Genomic DNA, 22,873 nt, shown 5'->3' on the forward strand with positions numbered 1-22,873 from the left:
AAGTAGAATTGGCGACGCAAAAAATAAGCCATAATATGGATTTTTAGGTGGAAAATTGAAAGGGTTATGATTTTTAAAAGGTAAGGAGGAAAAAACGAAAGTGCAAAAACTGGAAAACCCTGCGTCCTTAAGGGGTTAAGCCTGCATTTCTCTGGCCTTGTTTTGATTGGTGGAGGTCTGAACACACAGACCCCGACTGACCAATAATTTTGGTATATCAAATAAATATATATATATATATATATATATATATATATATATATATATAATTATTATTATTATTATTTTTTTTTAAAGGACAGGTACCATTTAAGTGTGTTTGTTATAATGATCGGTGCGGGTCTGAACATCCAAGCACTGTCCAAATAAAACTTCACATACCCCTATGACCGGTCAAAAGTATTTATTTATTTAGCAAATGAGAGGGACTATTTAAAAAAGCAGCTGTGTTATGTATACCATACTGTGAATAGTGTAAAGAAATGCAAACAGGAGATGTAATTGCTTTTTTTTTTTTTTTTTTTTTATATATAAAATTCCCCACTTAAAATTAACCAATATTAATCAAAATGTAAAATGTTTCCCCCAAAAAGGACTGATTTGGAAAGAAAAAAATATATACAGTGATCCCTCAACTTACAATGGCCTCAACATACAATAGTTTCAACATACAATGGTCTTTTCTGGACCATTGTAACTTGAAACCAGACTCAACATACAATGTACAGACAGTCCAGATCTATGAAATGTGTCAATGGCTGGAAGAACTGATTAATCAGAATGGGCAATTTACTGGTAAAACACCTCTATTACTGAGGTGTATGCACTGACTGATGTCTAGTAGTGCCCCCTACAGTTCAGATAGGTATTACATGTTCTGTACTCCATGTTTTTTTTTTTTTAAGGACATTGCGTGTTCTGTACAGGACTCTGAAGAAGCTCCTGTCCTCTACATAGACCAGTGCTTCCCAAGCAGGGTGCCCCCAGCTGTTGCAAAACTACAACTCCCAGCATGCCCGGACAGCCTTTGGCTGTCCGGGCATGCTGGGAGTTGTAGTTTTGCAACAGCTGGAGGCTCCCTGCTTGGAAAATACTGACATAGACAGTGATTACAGCTCCCAGCAGATCTTTCTTACTTTTATATGTAAGGATTTGCTTTATCTATATTAGTTATCTACTTATTTTTCTTTAATCCTCACTTTTTCCTATTTTTGGATGACATTTTGGGGCTTTAGAACCAATTACCAGGTTTCCATAGAGTTCTGGTCTCAACTTACAATGGTTTCAACATACAATGGTCGTCCTGGAACCGATTAATATTGTAACTTGAGGGACCACTGTATAGCTATTTATTCGCTTTAACGTGCAAAAGTGATAAAGTGATAAAACATGATTGATGCTGCAGACCAGTTTGCAACCATCTGTTGCAAAACTACAACTCCCAGCATGCCCGGACAGCCAAAGGCTGTCCGGGCATGCTGGGAGTTGTAGTTTTGCAACAGCTGAAGGCACCCTGGTTGGGAAACACTTGACATATGTTCTCCAGCCTTATGGGGGTTGTTCATACACATCAGTGAGTTCAATATCTCTGAATGAGGAGATTTCAGACCAACAGGGCAGAATTTTTTGCAACAAGTCTGCCAAGTGTGAATTCAGGCATACAGCAGAAACGCAGCTTACTATTACAACCCTATATAAGTCACTGCAGCTGATACTATTATGGCATTCATCGTCCTAACCCGACTTTACTGTATGACTCTATAGCTCCCCAATAACAAACCCCCCCATCATCACCTCCACCCCGACCACCTAGCGGGTTACCGGCTCCTGTCCACATCGGCAGCTTCAGCAACACTGGCAGTAGTGAGGCCCCCGCCAAGGCTGCCCTGTCCGCCACCTTACTACACTGAGGAGAGCAGCCAGGATATTAACCGTTTAAAGTAGACGCCATTGCCTGTCACTCCACTGAACACAGTAATCATATTCAGTATATCTGTCTGGGGTAATTTACTAAGACATTACTTGTGATCAGGCACGCTGCGGACAGCTACAGCTACATCTCCCCCCGGGTAGGACCCCAGTCGCGTGGCGCGCCTTGGCACCTATTTCTCGAAAGACCTTGATTACGGCGTGGTCACATGACCATGACGTCGGCGAGCCATGTGACGGTTAAATGTCTCAAGCGGTGCCGTTTGTACTTTGACCTGTTACTTTCCAGCTGTTGTAAAACTATAACCACCTGACAACAAAGCATGATGGGAGTTGTAGTTTTGCAATAGCTGGAGAACCACAGGTTTTTTTTTAGTATTTCGCTATATAATTGGGGTATTTGAAGCCAATTTTTCCAGCCATTGCCTATAGCTGTGTCCCCCAATCTGTGTCGCTCCAGCTGCTGCAAAACTACAACTCCCATCATTCCCTGGCAGGGCATGCTGGTAGCTGTAGTTTTAAAACAGGTGGAGAGTTTCAGGTTGGTAACTTTTGCCTCATACAAAAAATAGTATGCTTAAAATCGTGCTCTTCAGACCCCTATACCTTTTTTTTATTTCTTCATATACGGGATTGTAGGAGCGCTTTTTATTTTTGTTGGGGGGGTGATCTCTAGTTTTTATTTGGACATTTTTTTCACATTATTTTATAAAAAGGGGGTAATCCCTTAAGGACATGCGCCGTAAATGTACGGCGCTGTATAGCACCTCTTAGCGCACAGGGCTATGCGCTCGCTTCCCGCCTGTCAGCAGCAGCGGACCCGCTGGTAATGACGGACATCAGCGATCGCGCTGATGTCTGCCATTAATCCCTCAGGTCCTTTGATCAATACAGATCACGGCATCTGCGGCAGTGCGGCACTTATAATGGCTGATCTGATCACTGCCGCACAGATCAGATAAGCCAAGATGGCGGACGGAGGTCCCCTCACCTGCCTCTGTCCGTCTCACGGGGTCTTTTGCACTGATCTGCCTTCCAGCAGACCAGAGCAGAAAATCGCCGATAATACTGATCAGTGCTATGCCCTATGCATAGCACTGAACAGTATTAGCAATCTAATGACTGCTATAAATAGTCCCCTATTAGGACTAAAAAAGTGTAAAATGAATGTAAAAAAGAAAGAAAAAAAGAAAATCCCCTCCTTCAATAAAGTTTTAAATCACCCTTTTTCCCCATATTAATACATAAAAGCGTAAAAAAATGATAAATAATAAACATATTTGGTATCGTTGCATGCGTAAATGTCTGAACTATAAATATATAATGTTAATGATCCCCTACGGCGAATGGCGTAAACGTAAAAAAAAAAAGTAAACAATTCAGCTTTTTTTGTCACATCAAACTGCAATTTTGTTTTTAATAAAAAGCGATCAAAAAGTCACATATACACAAATCTGGTACCAAAACAAACTACAGATCATGGCGCAAAAAATTAGCCCTGACACATCCCTTAATACGGAAAAATAAGAAAGTTATAGGTGGTCAAAATAGGGCAATTTTGAAAAAAAAGTTTGAGATTTTTTAAAAGCAGTACAATAATAGAAATGTATGTAACATGGGTATCATTTTAATCGTATTGACCCAGAGTATAAAGAAAACATGTATTTTTTACCGTAAAGTGTACAGCGCGAAAACGAAACCCCCCAAATTAGAAAAATTATGATTTTCATTAAAATTTCCTTACACAAATTTTTTTTTGGGGGGGGGGGGGGGGGTTTACCATACATTTTAGGGTATAATGAGTGATGTCATTACAAAGTAAAACTGGTCATGCAAAAAACAAGCCCTCATATGGGTCTGAGAACGGAAATATAAGAGTTATAAATTTTAGAAGGTGAGGAGGAAAAAACTAAAATGCAAAAATAAAATTGGCTGCGTCCTTAAGGTGAAAATGGGCTGAGTCCTAAAGGGGTTAAACTTTTATTAGGGGGAGGGGTTAAACACATTTATCCCTATTTTTTAAGTCCCCATAGTGGACTATTACATGGAATCGTTCAATTCAATCAGTGTTCTCTGCGCTCTGCTGCTCTGGCCTGCCATCATTGAATGGTATGGTGGAAGGTGGGGACCCCGAAATTACTCTTCAGTGGTCCTGATCAATATAATGGAGCAGGGGGCCCTTTTTGATCCCTACCTGATAAAGCGACATACCTACCTGAAGGGGGACTACCTACTTAAAGGAATACTGTAGTGCAAAATCACTTATCCCCATAAGTGATCGCGGGGGTCTAACTGCTGGGACAACCCCCCCCATCTCTTGTATGAGCCCCCAGCAGACGGCATGAAGGCAATGTTCGGTCTCTGCATGACACGGCTGCTGAAATGCCCCCTCCATGTATCTATGGGGGGGCGAGTCAGACGCTGCGTCGTGCAGACAAGCCCCCATTTGTGCCAGGGCCCCTTACAAAAGATCAGGGGGAGGGGTTTCCCAGCGGTCAGGATAAGTTATTTTGCACTGCAGTATTCTATTAATGGGGCAGACTTACTTATCAGGGACCGTATACACCTAATGGGGTGACATACTGGTCTGCCTATCAAGTTTTTATTGATTATAGACCTTATTTACATACTATTTGGGTTAAAATTATTTTGTACCAGGACAAGTGAATTTTTATGAGGGACAAGTAGATTCTGCTCCGTTTTAGTCCCTTGGACAAGTAGTTTTTTTTTTAAATTTCCACACCCCTGTGGATGACATCACAATTCCGCTCCATAGCCGCCCCCCTTCCTAGGACGCAACCATACGTCATGGGGAGAAGAGGGGTTAAAAAAAAATAAAAAATGAAAGCTGTAATCTGATAGGTTGCACCACTGTTCCTTTGCCCATCGTTTGATAAATCTCGCCCATAGAGTTTTTTGCAACCATGCTTTGTAAGGGAAAAAAAAAACTTTGATGAGGCTGTTTCTATGCAACTTATTTAAAAAAAATTTTTTTTTTACACTCCCCCTCATTTTGCACTCTTTTTTTTTAACTAGTGGGATTTAGCATAGGCGTTTTAATATGGAGCTTTTTTTTTCTCATTACAAGTCATTAAATTTTTCTTGGTCTTTTTTTTTTTCTCCCATAGAAGTCTTTTATATGTCCAAAGTACAACACTTCAAGAAGTGATGCAAGTTTACTGGACATTGTTTTTTATAATTGCATTTTCAGGCTTCGTAGTGGCAGCCGTCTTGTAGACGGAATCCATTACTAAGCCGGGCTTAGCGTTCGCCCCACAAACAGCTAGCCCCTAAATATTACCCCGATACTGGGAAAAGCCGTTACCAAACAGGCCCGGAGCATCAAATATGGTGCTCCTGGGTCTAGGCGGTAAAAGGCTGGCATTATTTAGGCTGAGGATGGCAGGTAACAATGGTCCTCGCCCACCCTGGTAACCTCAACCTTTTTATTGGAAAAAAAAAATAAAAATGCTGGTCATCATCACATTCCACCAAATCTGATGTAGTCATTCACGTATCTGAAATTAGGGGAAAAAAAATGTTAGTACTTTTTTGGCGCTCTTCTATAGGGGGTGCGCCCATACTGCAGTGTGTTCCTAAATAGGGAGCCTCCAATTGTTAATGTCTGCATACTGTATACACAGTCATCTATAGATGGCTGTATATACAGGATAGCGCACAAAGACTTAACCAAGAACTGCTCAGCAGCAGCGTGGCTTAACTCTTTCCAAGCTGCACTCCTGTTTAGTATACATGGGAACACTATGCACCCCTGTATACTATATGGCCCGGGGAGGTGAATAGTTATGCTATACATCACTCCTGACCTCCTTACACTCTGTAGGACGGGACCCTAAAAAAAACCCCAAAAACTGCCAAAATGCTGGAAAAAGCTGTGGCAGTTTTTCTGGGGTTTTTGCTGGTGGACAAAAAACATCTATGGAATCCGCGCCTCAAAGCAACAGAACAAAATACCAGTATCCAGGACACACCACTTTTCCTGTGAGGTGCAGCTCAGGTGTACAAATAGAACTGTGTGGAGATTTAGAACTTTGCACAAAATTTATCATGCGCCTTGCACAAGTATGGTGAATTGCACCAAATTTAGACCGAAAAAAAACCCATCTACCTACACCAATGGTTCTCTGGAATGCTATCCCTCAATACCTCAGACTCAACAACAACATCCATAGTTTCAAACGTGGCCTAAAAACACATCTCTTCAGACAGGCCTATAACAGTCTCTAATTGGCCTCAACATATCCCCAACATATCCCCACACCTCGTTTGAATAGTTATTGTGTAATTTTATGTCTGATACTTGTCTTTGTTTGTACCCCATAATTGTAAGCGCTGCGGAATCTGTAGGAGTTATATAAATAAATAAAACATGTCCCCCATTGACTCTGGTGAAACGATGCTGTCTAAGTGTCTTGTGACCCATAAGTTCATGGTTGTATGATCACTCACCAATAGGGATTACAGATGTTGCATAACAGCACGTCCGTACAGCCAAAGGTTAGTAGTTGTAGTTTTGCACTAGCTAGCGGCCCACTGGTTGGGAAACACTGGGTTAACCCGCTTAAGGGTACGTTCACACGTGCAGATTTTCGCAGCGTATTTAGCTGCGTATCCGCTGGTGAAGGCCCCGCTGTATGCTGGCTTTACATGTGCCTGCTGGTAGCGGCAATACACCGCTACCAGCAGACACAGTGCAGAGATGTGTGCGGCCTACTCCCACATCGCGGCCACTCTCCCTGCTCTGAGCTAGGCAGAGAGCTCCCGCAATGTGAGAGTATACTGCGACTCGCACATCGCAGTGTGCCTGCTGGTAGCGGCGTATTGCTACTACGAGCAGGCACATGTGAAGACAGCATAGAGCAGGCCTTCACCAGCGGATTTGCAGCGTAAAATAAAAAAAATGAACGGGGTGCAGTGCGGTCCGGCAGAGGCCAAATTTTTTTTTTTTTTTATTATTATTTTTATTATTATTATTATTTTATTATTATTATTATTCTCCCACCGGATCTGGCTGCCATACCCCCATATGGTGTGAATGCAGCCTTACTCTATATACCCCCAATACCAGTAAATGTCAGTATGAACTTACAGATGTGTCAGTGTTACAGCTTATCACAATGGAGGCACAGTGTATTGTGAATCTGGCCATACACCAAAGGGGGTGGCATAAATAAAGATATATGATCATTGCTCAACATGCATATTTCAGAATATACTCTATTAAAAAAGTGACAAGTTAAAAATGTTATATTTGTACTTGCGCTGCCAAAGAGGGAAAACAACATTAAAAAAAAAAAAAAACAGCCAGTTATTTCCAAACGCCAATTTTGATTGCAGTTTGTTCATGTGATGCAATTTCATCCAAATAAATATACCTCCTCATGCCCAGCAGCAGCACATACAGGTCTGGGGTATAATTGATGGTCTGATCAGATGACATTTTATATTGGGAAGAGACTAGCTGGAATGACATAGGTCTCTGCCAGTTCATTTCCCCATCAGGGTAGGATTACATGTTAAATGGGACAGTCATAAATATGAATTTCCTGGTCATCTCCAGCAGAGGCTATTTTTGATCCGTTCCTGTTGTACCGTACACCCCAAACCTAAGAAGAAAAAGCAAATCAGTCATTTTTACAAAATACTTGGATCTACTTATAAAGGACAGATATTTTGCAAAGAATCAATAGTCCACAGCAAGCAGATTCCAACTTTTCAGAGAATAACAGGACTATAAACACGAGAATATATTTTATTGAGAGAGTAGTAGATTCTTAAAGTGTACCTGTCAGATCCCACAAAAAAAATAAAAATTATGTTACTCAATACCTCATCCACATATAATTTTTATGTCTCTATCACCAATATCTCAAACAAATTGCATATGACAGCTGCTCAATATCTTCTTCATCTTCCCAGAGGGAGGTGGGTGTGTCCCTCTCTTGCCTGCACTGTGAGGACTCATCCCCCTCCCTCCCTCACTCTGCTGACTCACATGCAATATGGTGAGTGTATAACTTACATCTTGCTAAATTAGTGCAAAGGTTTAGTGCTAAAAGTACAGTGGTTTCCTATGTAATTCAGGTGTATCATCCTTTGCCAGTCCTGTAATCCTGGGACTTTTAGTTTTGGAATAGTTGGAGGTACAGTGTTTAGATAACTCTTTTGCAACAGTGTTGCCTACAGCTTTTGCAAAACTACAACTTCCAGCATGCCCAGACATCCTTTGACTGTCCAGGCATTATTGGACTTGTAGTATTGCAACAGCTGGAGGCACATGTTTGGTAAAATTCTGTTGCAGCAGTGTTGCTGCAGGTTGTGTTCCTCCTGCAGCCTTGTCAATCAGCCATCTTGTGTCCATGACCCTTGGACATGCTCATGCTGCTGTGGAACTCAGTGTCCCAGGAGGTATGGGGACCCCTAGTGGTTTTCTTTAATTCAATATGGAATTTTTTTTATTACCTACGTTTTTATAGCCGACAGTGACCATTTAAAACAAATGTCCAGCAGATGTGGTTGGTCATTCCACAGTAAGTGAATAAAAACCTGCCTGGAATAAACATTTATACCAAGATAACAAAAAAGGAAATATAAAAAAAAAGGCAGACAACATGGACCAGGTAGTCTTTTTCTGCCAACAATCTTCTAAGTTTCTAATACTTTGCTGCTATGAGCAACCAATCTATTATTTCTTCTACAAGCACATCAGTTATTAGGAACTACTGTTTATTTTTTATTAAAGGAGATCTCCGGCACAAAATAACTTATCCCCTAGCCACAGGATAGGTGATAAGTAGCTGATCTTGGGGGGGTCAGACCGCTGGGGCCCCACGCGATCACCAGTATGGGACCTGGCGCTCAGTGAGGAGCACAAGCTGCCTACCTTCCCATGGGAATGCATGGAGCATGTGCCATCTACTGGTAAAGAACACGAGCTCCTCACTGAGAGCACAAGAATCCCGTCCCAATAATTGCAAACAAAAAAGACAAAAACAACTGCTTTGTTACCTGTTCTTGGTGATCAAAGAAAGTATGAACACAAGTTCTGCTGGCAACATCCCACACTTTTACACTTTTGTCAGAAGAGCTAAAAGAGATGACAGATGCTTTAATATGTCAAAGTCACAGATCCCTTACACTGACGTTCTATATACATTCCACCATACTTCCTACCTAGAGACAAAGTGAGCATCATCAGGAGAGAAAGCCACAGTCAGCACCCAGGAGCCGTGTCCACTGAGTGTTCCGGCCAAACTGGCGTGTTGTCTAAGGAAAGAAATACAAACAGAACACTTTGTCTTACTGTTCTTTATATTTTATGTATGCAACTTATCGTATTTTTCGCCCTATAGGACACACCAGCGTATAAGACGCACCCAATTTATAGGTGCAAAATCAAAAAAAATAAAGATTTTGAACCCAATAGTGGTCTTCAACCTGCAGACCTCCAGATGTTACAAAACTACAACTCCCAGCATGCCCGGACAGCCAACGGCTGTCCGGGCATGCTGGGAGTTGTAGTTTTGTAACATCTGGAGGTCCACAGGTTGAAGACCACTGTATGGGAGGTAATACTCACGTGTCCCCGCCGCTCCGGACCCTTCACCGCTGCCCTGGATGTCGCTACATCGCTGTCGCCGTGTCCCCGTCGCTCCGGAACGTCTCTGCTGCCGGCCGGGTATCCTTGCTCTCCGTCGCCGCCATCACATCATTACGCACGCCGACGCACGTACACGACGACGTGATGACGAGGAAGGAGAGCGCCGGCCATACAGGGGATCCCTGAACGGAGAAGACACCGAGGAGGCAAGTAAGGTCCCCCCCGGTGTCCTGTAAACACTGACCCGGCTATTCAGTCGGGCTGTTCGGGACCGCCGCAGTGAAATCGCGGCGGTCCCGAACAGCCCGACTGAACAGCCGGGTTAGTGTCACTTTCCCTTCAGTCGCGGCGGTCAGCTTTGATCGCCGCGTCTGAAGGGTTAATACAGGGCATCACCGCGATCGGTGATGTCCTGTATTAGCCGCGGGTCCCGGCCGTTGATGGCCGCAGGGACCGGCGCGATAGGGGTGTATTCGATGTATAAGACGCACCGACTTTTTCCCCAAAGTTTTGGGGAAGAAAAAGTGCGTCTTATACGGCGAAAAATACGGTAAGTCTTACTAACAAAATGAACAAACTTTATTTCAAAATCAGATAAGCACAGCAACAAATTATAGAACATTACCGATTCTAAAATTTAACTTTGGGGCTTTATTTATTTATATTTAACCACAACAGGGAAGTCAGTAAGCCAAACTCCTATTTCCAACACTGACTCTGGTTCAATTGCCAACTACTTCATGAATGAGACTTATAAATATTGAGTAAGGCTGCATTCACATCTCGTTTTTGCAATACGTAGCTGGTTTTAGAGAAAGAAAAACTTATTGCAAACTGTATGTAGAGACACTTCATAGAAAACCGCATGCCAATAGTAGCATCCGGTTGTGTACGTTTTGCATCATTTACTGTTTTGTCCGTTTTTTTCCCGTACACAAAACTGTAGTCTACTACGATTTTATGTCCGGGTGAAAAACCAGATACAACCCGTATCCTTTTTTTTTTTAAAATGGTGGTCTATGGGAACCGTACGTGCATACGGTTCCATCCGGTTTGCACAATACGGTTTTGCAGTTTTCACATGCGCAGTGCACACCTAAAGTTCTTCCCACAAATAGAACAAGAAGAACATTATTTTTTAATTAAGTACAAATATAAAACCGTTTTTTTTTTTTTTTTTTTTTTACGTATTAAACCGCATCAAACTGTATACCGTACTGAGGTATACACGGTTCAGTCCGGTTTTGAGACTTTTTTGTTTGTTTGTTTTTTACAAAAGACCTGATACGGGAACCATATTGCAAAAACGAGATGTGAATGCAGCCTTACTGCAGTAAAATGATATCAGGACTTTTAATGAGCTAAAAACCTGTTACGATCATGATGCCCAAACCAAGGGCAGCATAAAAGACTGACTGGCTCCCTATTTACACTGAATCATGATTGACGTTATATGACTGTGCAAATTCAGAGTAATCATAACTAAGTTTATTCGGAAACTGTGCTTTAAATGGGCACTGTCCGATACAAAAACTTTTGATATGTTGTAAAGCATGTATAACCAATAGGTTTTGCAATTGTTTTCATTAGAACATTTTCTGTATTTCATACTGAAAAAGCCAGTCAAACAACTGCCCCCCCCGCCTGCTTGGACACATACTAGTCCTGCTGTGTCCATGCATCATGTCATGGACACACTTCCTTGATTTACAGGCTGGTTTTTCAAAACGCCCGACAAAACCTAGTTTGGCATTCTTTGCACAGAAATCGTGGCGTTTTTCTCCCATAGAAGTCTATGGGAGAGCAAAAACACCAAGAAAAACGCAATGTCTGTTTTAACTTTGGCGTTTTTGCTGGCGGTTTTTATTCTTTTTTTGGACTTTAGCGATCCAAAAAAGTGATGGAGATACCTTTTTTTTTTTAATTATAATTTCGTAGGGTACTATTAAAAAATAAATAAAAAGATACAGAAGTGATGGAAAAATTGTTTATTACAACATTTTTATAAATTTTTAAACACGGATCAGTTTATGTGGGCGGGTAAAGCACTAAAAATGTAGCAGACAATAAAAATGTAGTGTGTGTTTTTCCCTTTTTTTTTTTTAAACATTTTTTTTTTTAGGTAGTACTACTACTCCAAGCATGGAACACACTGTTCTATGATGGGAGTAGTAGTACCTGTGCTAATTGACAGATCGCCTGTTGCGATCCTTCTGTATAATTAATAAATGCGGCCAGCCGCTCTTCTATGATCCCTTGCACCGACGTATATATATACACACCTATTCATATTTCCAGCAGAGAGCTGTGATTGGCCAGATGGTTCAAGCCAATCACAGCTGTCTGTGGAAAATATGAATAGGTGTATATATACGGCCGTGCAGAGGACCATAGAAGAGCGGCCGCCCGCATCTATACATTATACAGGAGGATCGCAGTGGGTGTCAGGAGTGATACTCGCTGTGATCTGTCTATTAATGCAGGTACTACAGCTCCCAGCATGGAGCAGAGTGTGCTCCATGCTGGGAGTAGTAGTACTTGTAGTTAAGGACACATCATAGCAGATTTCACTCCTGACACCCGCTGAGATCGTCCTATCTATTGCAGAGATGGAGCGGCTGTATACAGCGCTCACATCTCTGCACTATACTCCGGGCCGGTCAGTGATGTGACTAGAACATCACTCATTCATATTTCCCTCAGAGCTGTGATTGGCTGCCACCATCCGGCCAATCACCCCTCTGGGCGGAAAATATGAATGTGTGATATTCTATTCACATCACCGGCCGGAGTACAGAGCAGAGATGCGAGCGCTGTATAGAGCCGCATCTCAGCTATATTAAGGACGATCACATCGGGTGTCACGAATGACACCTGGGGCAATATATCTATTAGTACAGGTCCTACTCCCATCATGCAACAGTGTATTCCATGCTGGGAGTAGTAGTACTACCTAAAAAAATAAAATAAAATGAATAAAAAATAGGAGAGAAGTTAAACACACACTTTATAGAAAAAAAAAAAAAAAGGAACAGTGGTCCCTCAACATACGATGGTAATTCGTTCCAAACGAGCCATCGTTTGTCGAAGCCATCGTATGTTGAGGGATTCGTGCAATGTAAAGTATAGGAAGCTGTACTCACCTGTCCCGGCCGCTTGCGATGGTGTCCCCGCCTTTCCCGATGGTGACCCCGGGCCTCCGCTGTCTTCTCCGGACCTCTGCTGTCTTCCGCAAGGCCTTACTGGGCCTGCATAGCGATGTCATTACGCCGCTGCGTACGCCATTCCTATTGGAGGACGTGCGCAGTAGTGTATTGACGTCATCGGAGAGGGCCGAGAAGACACCGGAAGACCAGCGCTGGACCCGGAGGGCACCCCGGATCATCGTGGAGGGGTAAGTAATACTTACCGCACCACACGGGGAACATTAAGCTGCTATCCGGCAGCAGCTTAAGCATTTTGCGCTGCCGGATAGCACTTAATGCGATGGCCCCGACATAAAAAAGCATCGTATGTCGATGCTGTCCAACATGCGATGGCCTCTGAGAGGCCATCGTATGTCGATCTGATCATATGTCGGGGCCATCGTAGGCCTGGGCCATTGTCGGAGGGTCACTGTATTAAAATTTCGTTATAAGAAAAAAAAAAAACTAATACATTTTTTTTTACATCCCTAATGCATCTTTTTTTTTGGTACCCAACAAATTTTGTACAAAAAAATGGGCCAAGAAAGGCAAATTCCATACAAGTTTAAAAACGCCAGAAAAAACGCCAAAACGCTGGGAAAACTGTGGCAGTTTTTCTAGCGTTTTCTGGTGTTTTAAGCCCCCCCCCCCCCAAAAAAAAATAAATTAATAAATAGGGCAAAAACCTCAGTGGAATTCAAGCCTAAAGCCAGAAGCAGAGTTGGTATATTTTTTTTACCAATTCCACAGCCCTGTTTGCAATTTCATAATTTTAAAAGCACCTCCACAGGTAAGATTTCAGCAAGAGACAGAATCCTTAAAGAAAACAAAATGTTATATACACTAGGGATGTAAGAAAAAAATCGATTCTCGCGATAATCGCGATTTTTCATTTGCCGATACAGAATCGATTCAAAATATTTTTGAATCGATTCTTTTAGGGATGTGGAATTTTTAATAAAACGCACTTTTCTTACCTGCCAACGAGCCCGCGGAGCTCCGGTACAGGTGTTGGGTCCCCGGGCTGTATTCTTCTTACTTCCTGTTAGTCCGGCACGTCACATGGAGCTTCAGCCTATCACCAGCCGCAGCGATGTCCCGCCTCCGCTGGTGATAGGCTGAAGCTCCATGTGACGTGCCGGACTAACAGGAAGTAAGAAGAATACAGCCCGGGGACCGAACACCTGTACCGGAGCTCCGGGGGCTCGTTGGCAGGTAAGATAAAGTGCGTTTTATTTTATTTTGCAGCCCGGACGGGATAACATGAGAAAAGTGAGCACCGGAGTACTAGATCGCCGCTGTCAAAGCTGACAGCGGCGTCTATTGGGATCTATGAATGCTCCCAGGTGGGCGATATATCGCGATGTATCGTCACCTAGACGGTATCGCGATATATCGCGATATATCGAATCGCCACACTGGTATCGCGATTCGAATCGAATCGCCAAATTCTTGGCGATTCACACCCCTAATATACACACACTGAATACACTTATTTAAATGTAAATAACATTTTTGTTTCAGGCTATAGAAAGCAGCAACTCACACGTCATAGATTTTGATATATCCATCATCAGAACCTGTAACTAGCAGCTGAGAATCTGGGGAGAACGTCAATGATCTGATTGGCATAGCATGACCTGGAGGGGGAATAGAATAATAGATACATCAAGATCTTCTCAGTTAAAAATTAGAAGAAATGCAAAAAAAAAAAAAAAAAAACACAGATATATATTATTAGGGAAATGAAAAACATCTTAGAATTCTGACAAACCCTTTAAAACTGGGGCTCATTGATGCATCTGTATTCAATGTCTTTTGTACTGATACCAAAGCAAAATTCATTTTCACTTATACAACTTATTTTTTTTTTAAGTTTCTGACCACTCTTTTGACTAAGAGCATATTTGATTTGGTTTGATTTCCTTACACTACAATACTGCAAAATAATAATGCACAAATAGTAATAACACATTTACTTTATGTATTTTTTGCAACATCCGATATAACACCAGAAAATATAACAAAAAATAGTAGCTGTGGACATAAAACTCAATGAGGGATCCATGGATGCATAGAAAGCAGTGATGGGACCTTTTCCTAAACAATATGGAAAAGGTGCTTTCGGGAGCACTGTCTTACCGACACTCACATTAACACCTAACACAGGGGACCCTGGCATAATCGGAGCCAGGGCATAGCAATACTTGTGTCCTACTGCAAACAGGGCAAAGGGGGGAGGCTCCTGCTGCAGGCAGTTATCTTACAGCCAAATGCAGAAGGAGGGAGAGACATTGCTCACACACAATTCTTGTTGAATGTCTCAGTTTAAATAGCAATATGAAACAATGTTCAATATGAGAAAAATATTAGTGAAGAAACTATTAATTATGTTTTGTTTTTATTGATAAGAGAGCCTTTTACCTTCCAACGTGTGGAGAAGCTTCCCAGTGGCAATATCAAAGATATTGATGATCCCATCTATGGCACCACTAGCCAGATACTTTCCATCTGGGCTCTGTAGTTTAAAAAAAAGGGAGGAGGAGTCAAAAGAGTCAAACAACATTTGTCAAGCCAGCATAAGGCCCCATTCACACCAGTGTGTCAAAATCTGTATATTGTATCACTGTATGAGGGCTAAAAACCAGGAGTGGGGCCAGATCCCAAGAGATGCAGATCTACTGCTGCTTTCAGTTTACAAATACAAAAGCAAAATACTTTTGCACTTGTTTCCTAAATGTAATCTTAATGAGGGACATTTATCAATGTTTGCTTATGTATTCTTTTTTTTTCTTTACTTTTTTTTGCTTATGTGCGACTTATTTATCAACTGCTTTCAGCCTGTTTATAATTTTCTTTCACATAAGCAATTTTTCCTTTTTTATTTTGGTAGTAGCTTTTTCTGCTCCTTGTTTGAGCTGGAGTAAATTTAGTCAATTTTTACCCCTGTTGCGACTTTTTTTTGCGCAGTTGCGACTGTGGCAGTTAATAAATACCTGACTACCCGTAGTCCATTTTAACCCCTTAAGGACTCAGGGTTTTTCCACTTTCGTTTTTTCCTCCTTACCTTTTAAAAATCATAACCCTTTCAATTTTCCACCTAAAAATCCATATTATGGCTTATTTTTTGCGTCGCCAGCTCTACTTTGCAGTGACATTAGTCATTTTACCCAAAAATGCACGGCGAAACGCTAAAAAGAGATCATTGTGCGACAAAATAGAAGAAAAAACGCCATTTTGTAACTTTTGGGGGCTTCCGTTTCTACACAGTACATTTTTCGGTAAAAATTACACCTTATTATTCTGTAGGTCCATATGGTTAAAATGATACCCTACTTATATAGGTTTGATTTTGTCGCACTTCTGGAAAAAATCATAACTACATGCAGGAAAATTTATACGTTTAAAAATGTCCTATTCTGACCCCTATAACTATTTTATTTTTCCATGTACAGGGCGGTATGAGGGCTCATTTTGAAGTTTTTATCGGTATGATTTTTGTTTTGAGCGGACTTTTTCACTTTTTATTCATTTTTTAATGGTATAAAAAGTGACCAAAATACGCTTTTTTGGACTTTGGAATTTTTTTGCGCGTACGCCATTGACCGTGCGGTTTAATTAATGATATATTTTTATAGTTCGGACATTTACGCACGCGGCGATACCACATGTTTGTTTATTTATTTTTTTTTACACTGTTTTATTTTTTTTTATGGGAAAAGGGGGGTGATTGAAACTTTTATTAGGGAAGGGGTTAAATGACCTTTATTAACAGGGACCTATAACACTGCACACACTGATCTCCTATGCTGATCACTGGCGTGTATTAACGATTTCACCGCGGCGGTCCCGAACAGCCCGACTGAGCAGCCGGATCACTTTCACTTTAGAAGCGGCGGCTTTGACCGCCGCTTCTAAAGGGTTCATACCGCACATTGCCGCGATCGGCGATGTGTGGTATTAGCCGCGGGTCCCGGCCATTGATGAGCGACGGGACCGACGCAGGACGTAAATATACGTCCTGCGTCGTTAAGGGGTTAAAATTACTACTACGTAGTTAATTTTTGGAAAACTTGCTTTTCTCGCTTTCTAGTCAAAATGTCGCACAAAAAAAATCACGTAGTCGCAGTTGCGACAATTTTGCCACAATTATAGTAAAGAAAACCTGACTAAACCCGTTGATAAATGTCCATAAATAAACTTACATAAGCAATACTAAGGATGAATTTGCCTCTGGTGTCCAGGGAGTATTCTTTCTTTCCAGTCTCTACACCAAAGATGTTCACTTTTCCAACATGACTTCCAGTAGCCAAATGCTGAGAGTCCGGTGAAAAGGCAACAGACCAAGCATCCACTACGGAAACATAGCTGTTAGTCAATATATCTGTGCATGGAAGCCAATGTTCATCTTCTTACATGGAGTAAAAACACACCCATAAAGAAATGCTACTATGTGATTTAAATGTTATAGAGAAGAAACTAGAATCTTAGTGTTCATACCTGGTCCAGCATCGATGGAGCGGATCTGCTTGCCAGACTCAAGGTCCCATAGTCGGATGTGAGCATCTAAAGAACTAGAGGCGGCAATATTACCATTGGGACACACATCCACAGATACCACTCCTAGCTGGTGGCCTTCAAGTGTCCATTGTAGGTCTAAGCGCTCATCAGTCCTGTGGGAGGAAGAATCAATATCTAACAATACTTTTTGGTGACCAGGGCATTTAAGGTTTTTTCAGACAAAACCACATCTGTGCTAAGTTAACCAAAGAACATAAAATCAGACCAGTAAACTATCAGGGAAAAGAAAATACACACATACTGAGGGGGAATGAGAATTAAAGGGGTACTCCGCCCCTAGACATCTTATCCCCTATCCAAAGGATAGGGGATAAGATGTCAGATCGCCACGGTCCCGCTGCTGGGGAGCCCCGGGATCCCCGCTGCGGCACCCCGCTATCATTACAGCACAGAGCGAGTTCGCTCTGCCCATAATGACGGGCAATACAGGGGCCGGAGCATCGTTACGTCACGGCCCACCCCTTTCAATACAAGTCTATGGGAGGGGGCGTGACGACCGCCACGCCCCCTCCCATAGACTTGTATTGAAAGGGGTGGGCCGTGACGTCACGAGGGGCGGAGCCATGACGTCAGGCTGCTCCGTCCCCTGTATTGCCCGTCATTATGTGCAGAGCGAACTCGCTCTGTGCTGTAATGATAGCGGGGTGCCGCAGCGGGGATCCCGGGGCTCCCCAGCAGCGGGACCGCGGCAATCTGACATCTTATCCCCTATCCTTTGGATAGGGGATAAGATGTCTAGGGGCGGAGACTTTTCTCTTTGTAGCAACAAAGCAGATCAGATTTAAAAAATTTTAACCACAGCCGGCGGAAAAAAATACCATCTTAAATCCCCAACAAATCAACTGTTGTGTCAGATCCGCTGTGTGTTTATTACAGATTTTCTTCACCGACTTCAAAGCTGAAATTACCACCCCCCCCCCCCCCCCCATCTGCTGGTTCTGCATCAAATCTGCAACTGTGTATGCCAAAAACAATTACTTATTTTAAAATATTAGCACATCTGTCCTCAAATCTGCAGCAAAACTACAGCGTATCCCTATATTTCAGAAGAAAACTGAAGGGAAAATAAAAAACAAAAAAATAAAAAACATACCATATAAAAAGGTGGTTTACGAAAATAGGATCAGGCCAAAAAAAAAAAATATATATATATACTTAAATATCTAAAAGGGAATCTATGATGCTCAGGGCTGAAATGTCAAGAAGGCTGTGCACACCCATTCTCCCTCCTTGCCTTGTCTGATTGACTTACATGGCTCAGTGCTGGGAAAAATAAAAAGAAAACTCCAGTGGTAAAATGAAGTATTCTGCTATACCTGTCTCACTTGCTGGAGCACTTATTTGATAGCTGCTGCTTTTTAAAGAGAACCTACCACATTATAGAATGCAGTCCAATCTGTAGGGTATTCTCGAGAAGACTGATATACAACGTGGTAGAACATAGTTTACAGTATAACTTTAATTTGACTGAGCTAAATCTTGCTCACTCCTGGCTTAGGAGTCCAGTGGATTGCTGATTGACAGCTTTTGCTATACAAATTAGCATACAGAGAAAACTGTCAATCACTAAGTAGGTCCACCCACTGGACTCCTAAGCGCAGATTGCTAAGAGATTGTGATCCATGATATTAAAGTTATAATGAATCTTTCTCATTCAGCAATATATAGCCCCTGTGCCAAAGTTACAATATTTCTTGTCTACGGGTCTGGGGATCATGGCGGAGTACAGCTACTGGCTATTTCTGGCAGCCCGCCTAGACAATGAAGGAGATGGCAGTGGGCACATGACTGCTACTGAATTCTATTGGGAGCTTAAAAGGGAATCGGTCAGGTCCATTTTCTGTTAAGAGCTGCAGATACCGCTGTATATGAAATTGTCTTTCCTGATGGTGGTTGCCAAACTTATAAAATTGCCTTTTCATTGCTCAGTAAAGTGTCAAAGAGGCGGTGCCAAAGTGCTCAAAAGCCAGAACCTGGCGGCACACCTCTTCACTTGTCCTCCCCTCCCAGCTATCCGTGGCAAGCAAAGAGGCTGTGGCAGTTTCTCCCACTTGGCTGAGAAGTAAAAAAAGCAACTTTAAAAATTGGCAACCACTGCCAGCTCCACAAAAGGTACAGATTAGCTATCAGCAGCAAATACAGCTGACTGATTCCCTTTCAGGACTCCCGTTTTTGAGATCGTGGTGAATCCCAGTGGACCATGCTTAATCATTACTTACCATTTCCAAACTTTCACCAAATCATCTAGGGAACCACTAATCACTGTTTCTGTTCCATCATTTTTATTCTTCCCCCATGCAACAGACCATACGGCATCATTATGGGCTGAAAAACAAAATAAAAATTATATATAAATTAGAAAAGTACTAACGTACTAAAACTTATGATTAAAAGAGTTCTCTCATCACATCACGTGGAACACCACTGGCTGACTAGACAGTTCCTGCTGCGTCAACACCTCACAGTATTAAGGAAGCATCGCTGACCAGGAGATGTTGGCTCAGGGCAGATATGTATTGCTTCTTTCTTACATAGCCCTGGGACACGTTCTACATTTTTTTCTGAGGCTGTAATATCCCTTTAAGTAGGCTTGTTGCATCGGCAGAGTACAGCGCACAAGCAATGATTTAAAGGAGAGATACACAAGGCTGGGCTTTGTGGCATTGTTGTTTTGCAGCACCGAAGTCATCAGTTCAAATCCAAGCAAGGAGAACATCTGCATGGAGTCTGTCTGTTCTTTCCACATTTGCCTTGGTGATCTCTAGTTTCCTCCATCACTGACTGGTTAACTGGCCTTAGTGTGTCTGAGATGGGAAATTAGTTTGAGATTCAGTGGGACAGGGACAATCTCTGTACAGCACTTAATGATATTTTGAGCTATATAAAACAAGTAAAATAAAAATGGCAGAACATATTACTATATGAGCGGTTCTGTTGTGACCAATCTTTTTTAGAACATGTCTGGATTACTCCTTTACTAGGAGGCGGCTTACCTTGGTCTTGCTTGTAGAGGATACTATACTGTTAAAAGATAAAAGGAAAAATCTAAATCAGTCAAATAACACTGAGGCTGTTGTGTAACTATTAGTCTCAGTACAATACACTAACGGAGCTAAAGGAAGCTGGAGGTCAGAGAGGGCCATTCAATTCAAAGGGGTTTTGGGCACCCCCAAAATCAGTCACAAGTGATTCATAATGTTAAAAAAATATATATATTAGAATATATCCATCTATATATCTATCTGACTACTTAGGACCTCCACTGCCACTTGAGTAAGTGCACTGCTGCTACAGTATCCATCTATGGGACTTATGAGTTCAGTGCTGCCCTATGTCTAACAGTCCCTTAGAAATTGGACAGACTTGAATTCTAGATTGTCAATCTAGTCAACAAGCATGACATGGCATCACCTGTTTTCCAGATCAGTAGGGGTCGCATCATCCACGTAAGTATCCTAACTAATTTACTTCAGATCCTGCGCATTAAATAGGCCCAGGATACTGAACATGTGACTAGACCCTTAAACACCCTCACTAACAACATTTATCTCCTATCCACAGCCCTGTGCGAATGGAGCCAGTGTACCTGCTTAAGTGCTGCTCTATTAAAGGGGTATTCCGGGCAAAGGACATGAATGGAGGGGCGTGGCATGACGTCACGTCCTCATTCCCAGAGGTTTCCGGAACTGAAGACGCAGCCCCGCATAGAATGCAGGTGCTGCAGGGAAATTTTGGGAGGTTCCAGCAGCAGACCCCCTGCTATCAGACATCTTAACCCCTATCCTTTGGATAGGGGCTAAAAAATGTTTGCCCGGAATACCCCTTTAACTGTGTAAGGCTACATTCACACTACTGTTGCCCCCTTTCAGAGAGAACAGCAGGAGAAAGATGGTGCAAGCACTATTTCTTCCCCGCTATTCTCCCTGGCGGTCCTGACGGCCGTCACACTACCATGGCATAACGGTAGTGTGGAAGCAGCCTAAGGCAGTGTTTTCCAACCAGGGTGCCTCCAGCTGTTGCAAAACTAGAACTCCCAGCATTCCCATACAGTCAGCACAATAGACAGTAATAAAGTCACACTGGTTACTGGTGGATCACGGTCCTCATGATGGGTGGAGGTTTATGTCCTGCGCAGGGGTGATAGAACTTATGTTGGAATACTTATTTAAAAGGCAGGGAATGGGCGCAACATAAAAGCGTGCACATGATATGGGGGGTGATTGTTTTTGCTGTTCCCCATTCCCAGGCTAAGAGACGTATCCTGGACCCTCCAGCTCTAGAACACGTGACATGGAGGCTGTTCTGGGATAATATGTACAGCGGCCTTACCTGGGTGCTCATGTCCACATAGATCAGACTAAACCACCTGAAAGACACAAGACGGAGGCCGGTTACTACCCTTCTCACACAGCACGCACGCTCAGCTCCTGCACTCCCATCCCACCTATTGTATCCTTCCCGTTGCTATAGGCAGTTTACAAGTTCCAGCGCTGACATAGATGTCGCCGCTTGATGACGTCAGCACGGAACTTACAGAACGATGGAAGAGAGCGCGCGCTAATCATGTGACTCCAATCTGCGGCTACTGGAATGGCATGAGTGGACAAATCATGTGACCGAGGAGGAGGCGGGGCTTAGTGCTGACACTGCTCTGTGCTGGAAAGATAGGGGGCGCACTGATCCTCTAAAGCAGTGTTCTCTAACCAGTGTGCCTGCAGCTATGCGGACATGGGAGTTGTAGTTTCGCAACAGCTGGAGGCACACTGGTTGGGAAACACTGCTGTGAAGAAGCAGAAGTTTTGTTTAGATCAGTTAAACAATCTTCATCATTCCTTACTGGAAGTTGTAGTTTTACAACAGCTGGCGGCACCCTGTTGGGAAACACTGATCGATCGATCTATGTTATATCTATCTATATCTATCTATCTCATGATCTATCTATCTAATCTCATATCTATCTCATATCAATCTATCTAATATATATCTATCTATATCTATTATCTATCTATCTATCTATCTATCTCATGATCTATCTATCTAATCTCATCTATCTATCTATCTAATATATATCTATCTATATCTATTATCTATCTATCTATCTAATCTCATCTATCTCTATCTATCTATCTCATATCTATCTATCTATCTATCTAATATATATCTATCTATCTCTTATATCTATCTAATCTATATCTATCTCCTATCTATCTCCTATCTATCTTATATCTATCTAATCTATCTCCTATCTATCTATCTCATATCTATCTGTCTATCCCACAGCTGCAAGCATCTTTTGTTCATTTACTTTCAGCATATTTAGACAGTTTCTTTACCCCCCCTCTCACCGCACGATGGGGACACATTTTTCCGCATATCACCCCATCACTTAGGGTGCGTTCAGACTACGCAATTCCCACGGAATTCTGCGGGCGGAATTTTGCTAGTGGAATTACGCTAACGGAATTACGCGCGGTGAACTTTTGCGTCAGTGTGAATGGGTTTTCGCTAGACCTGTTCACATTGAGCAATTTCCATGGCAGAAAATTCCGCTGCTGAA

The 22,873-nt window shown here is 42.2% G+C and overlaps 2 protein-coding genes across 4 annotated transcripts in view; both read right to left on the reverse strand.

Annotated features, from left to right (window-relative positions):
- The window catches only part of CNPY2 (canopy FGF signaling regulator 2), a 45,530-nt gene extending 43,358 nt beyond the window's left edge, over positions 1-2,172 (reverse strand). Inside the window, exon 1 of one of the 3 annotated variants that reach the window (XM_056562169.1) lies at positions 2,023-2,172. The gene's annotated coding sequence lies outside the window, so the exon portion shown is untranslated. Of the gene's footprint in view, positions 1-1,794; positions 1,952-2,022 lie in introns of those variants that run through there. The other 2 variants (XM_056562170.1, XM_056562168.1) reach the window with 2 other exon arrangements.
- Positions 2,173-3,691: 1,519 nt separating this feature from the next.
- Positions 3,692-21,896, reverse strand: SKIC8 (SKI8 subunit of superkiller complex). Its single transcript, XM_056562171.1, has 11 exons — positions 21,761-21,896; positions 21,646-21,682; positions 20,310-20,337; positions 19,536-19,641; positions 17,236-17,408; positions 16,941-17,089; positions 15,160-15,253; positions 14,282-14,375; positions 9,124-9,216; positions 8,959-9,037; positions 3,692-7,556 (listed from the first exon to the last, which is right to left on the reverse strand). The coding sequence occupies exons 2-11, from the start codon at positions 21,655-21,657 to the stop codon at positions 7,467-7,469; spliced, it is 918 nt and encodes a 305-aa protein (XP_056418146.1). The 5' UTR covers positions 21,658-21,682; positions 21,761-21,896; the 3' UTR covers positions 3,692-7,466.
- Positions 21,897-22,873: the final 977 nt, after the last annotated feature.

This window comes from Hyla sarda, chromosome 2 (assembly GCF_029499605.1).
Source record: "Hyla sarda isolate aHylSar1 chromosome 2, aHylSar1.hap1, whole genome shotgun sequence".
NCBI classification, from domain to species: Eukaryota; Metazoa; Chordata; class Amphibia; order Anura; family Hylidae; genus Hyla; species Hyla sarda.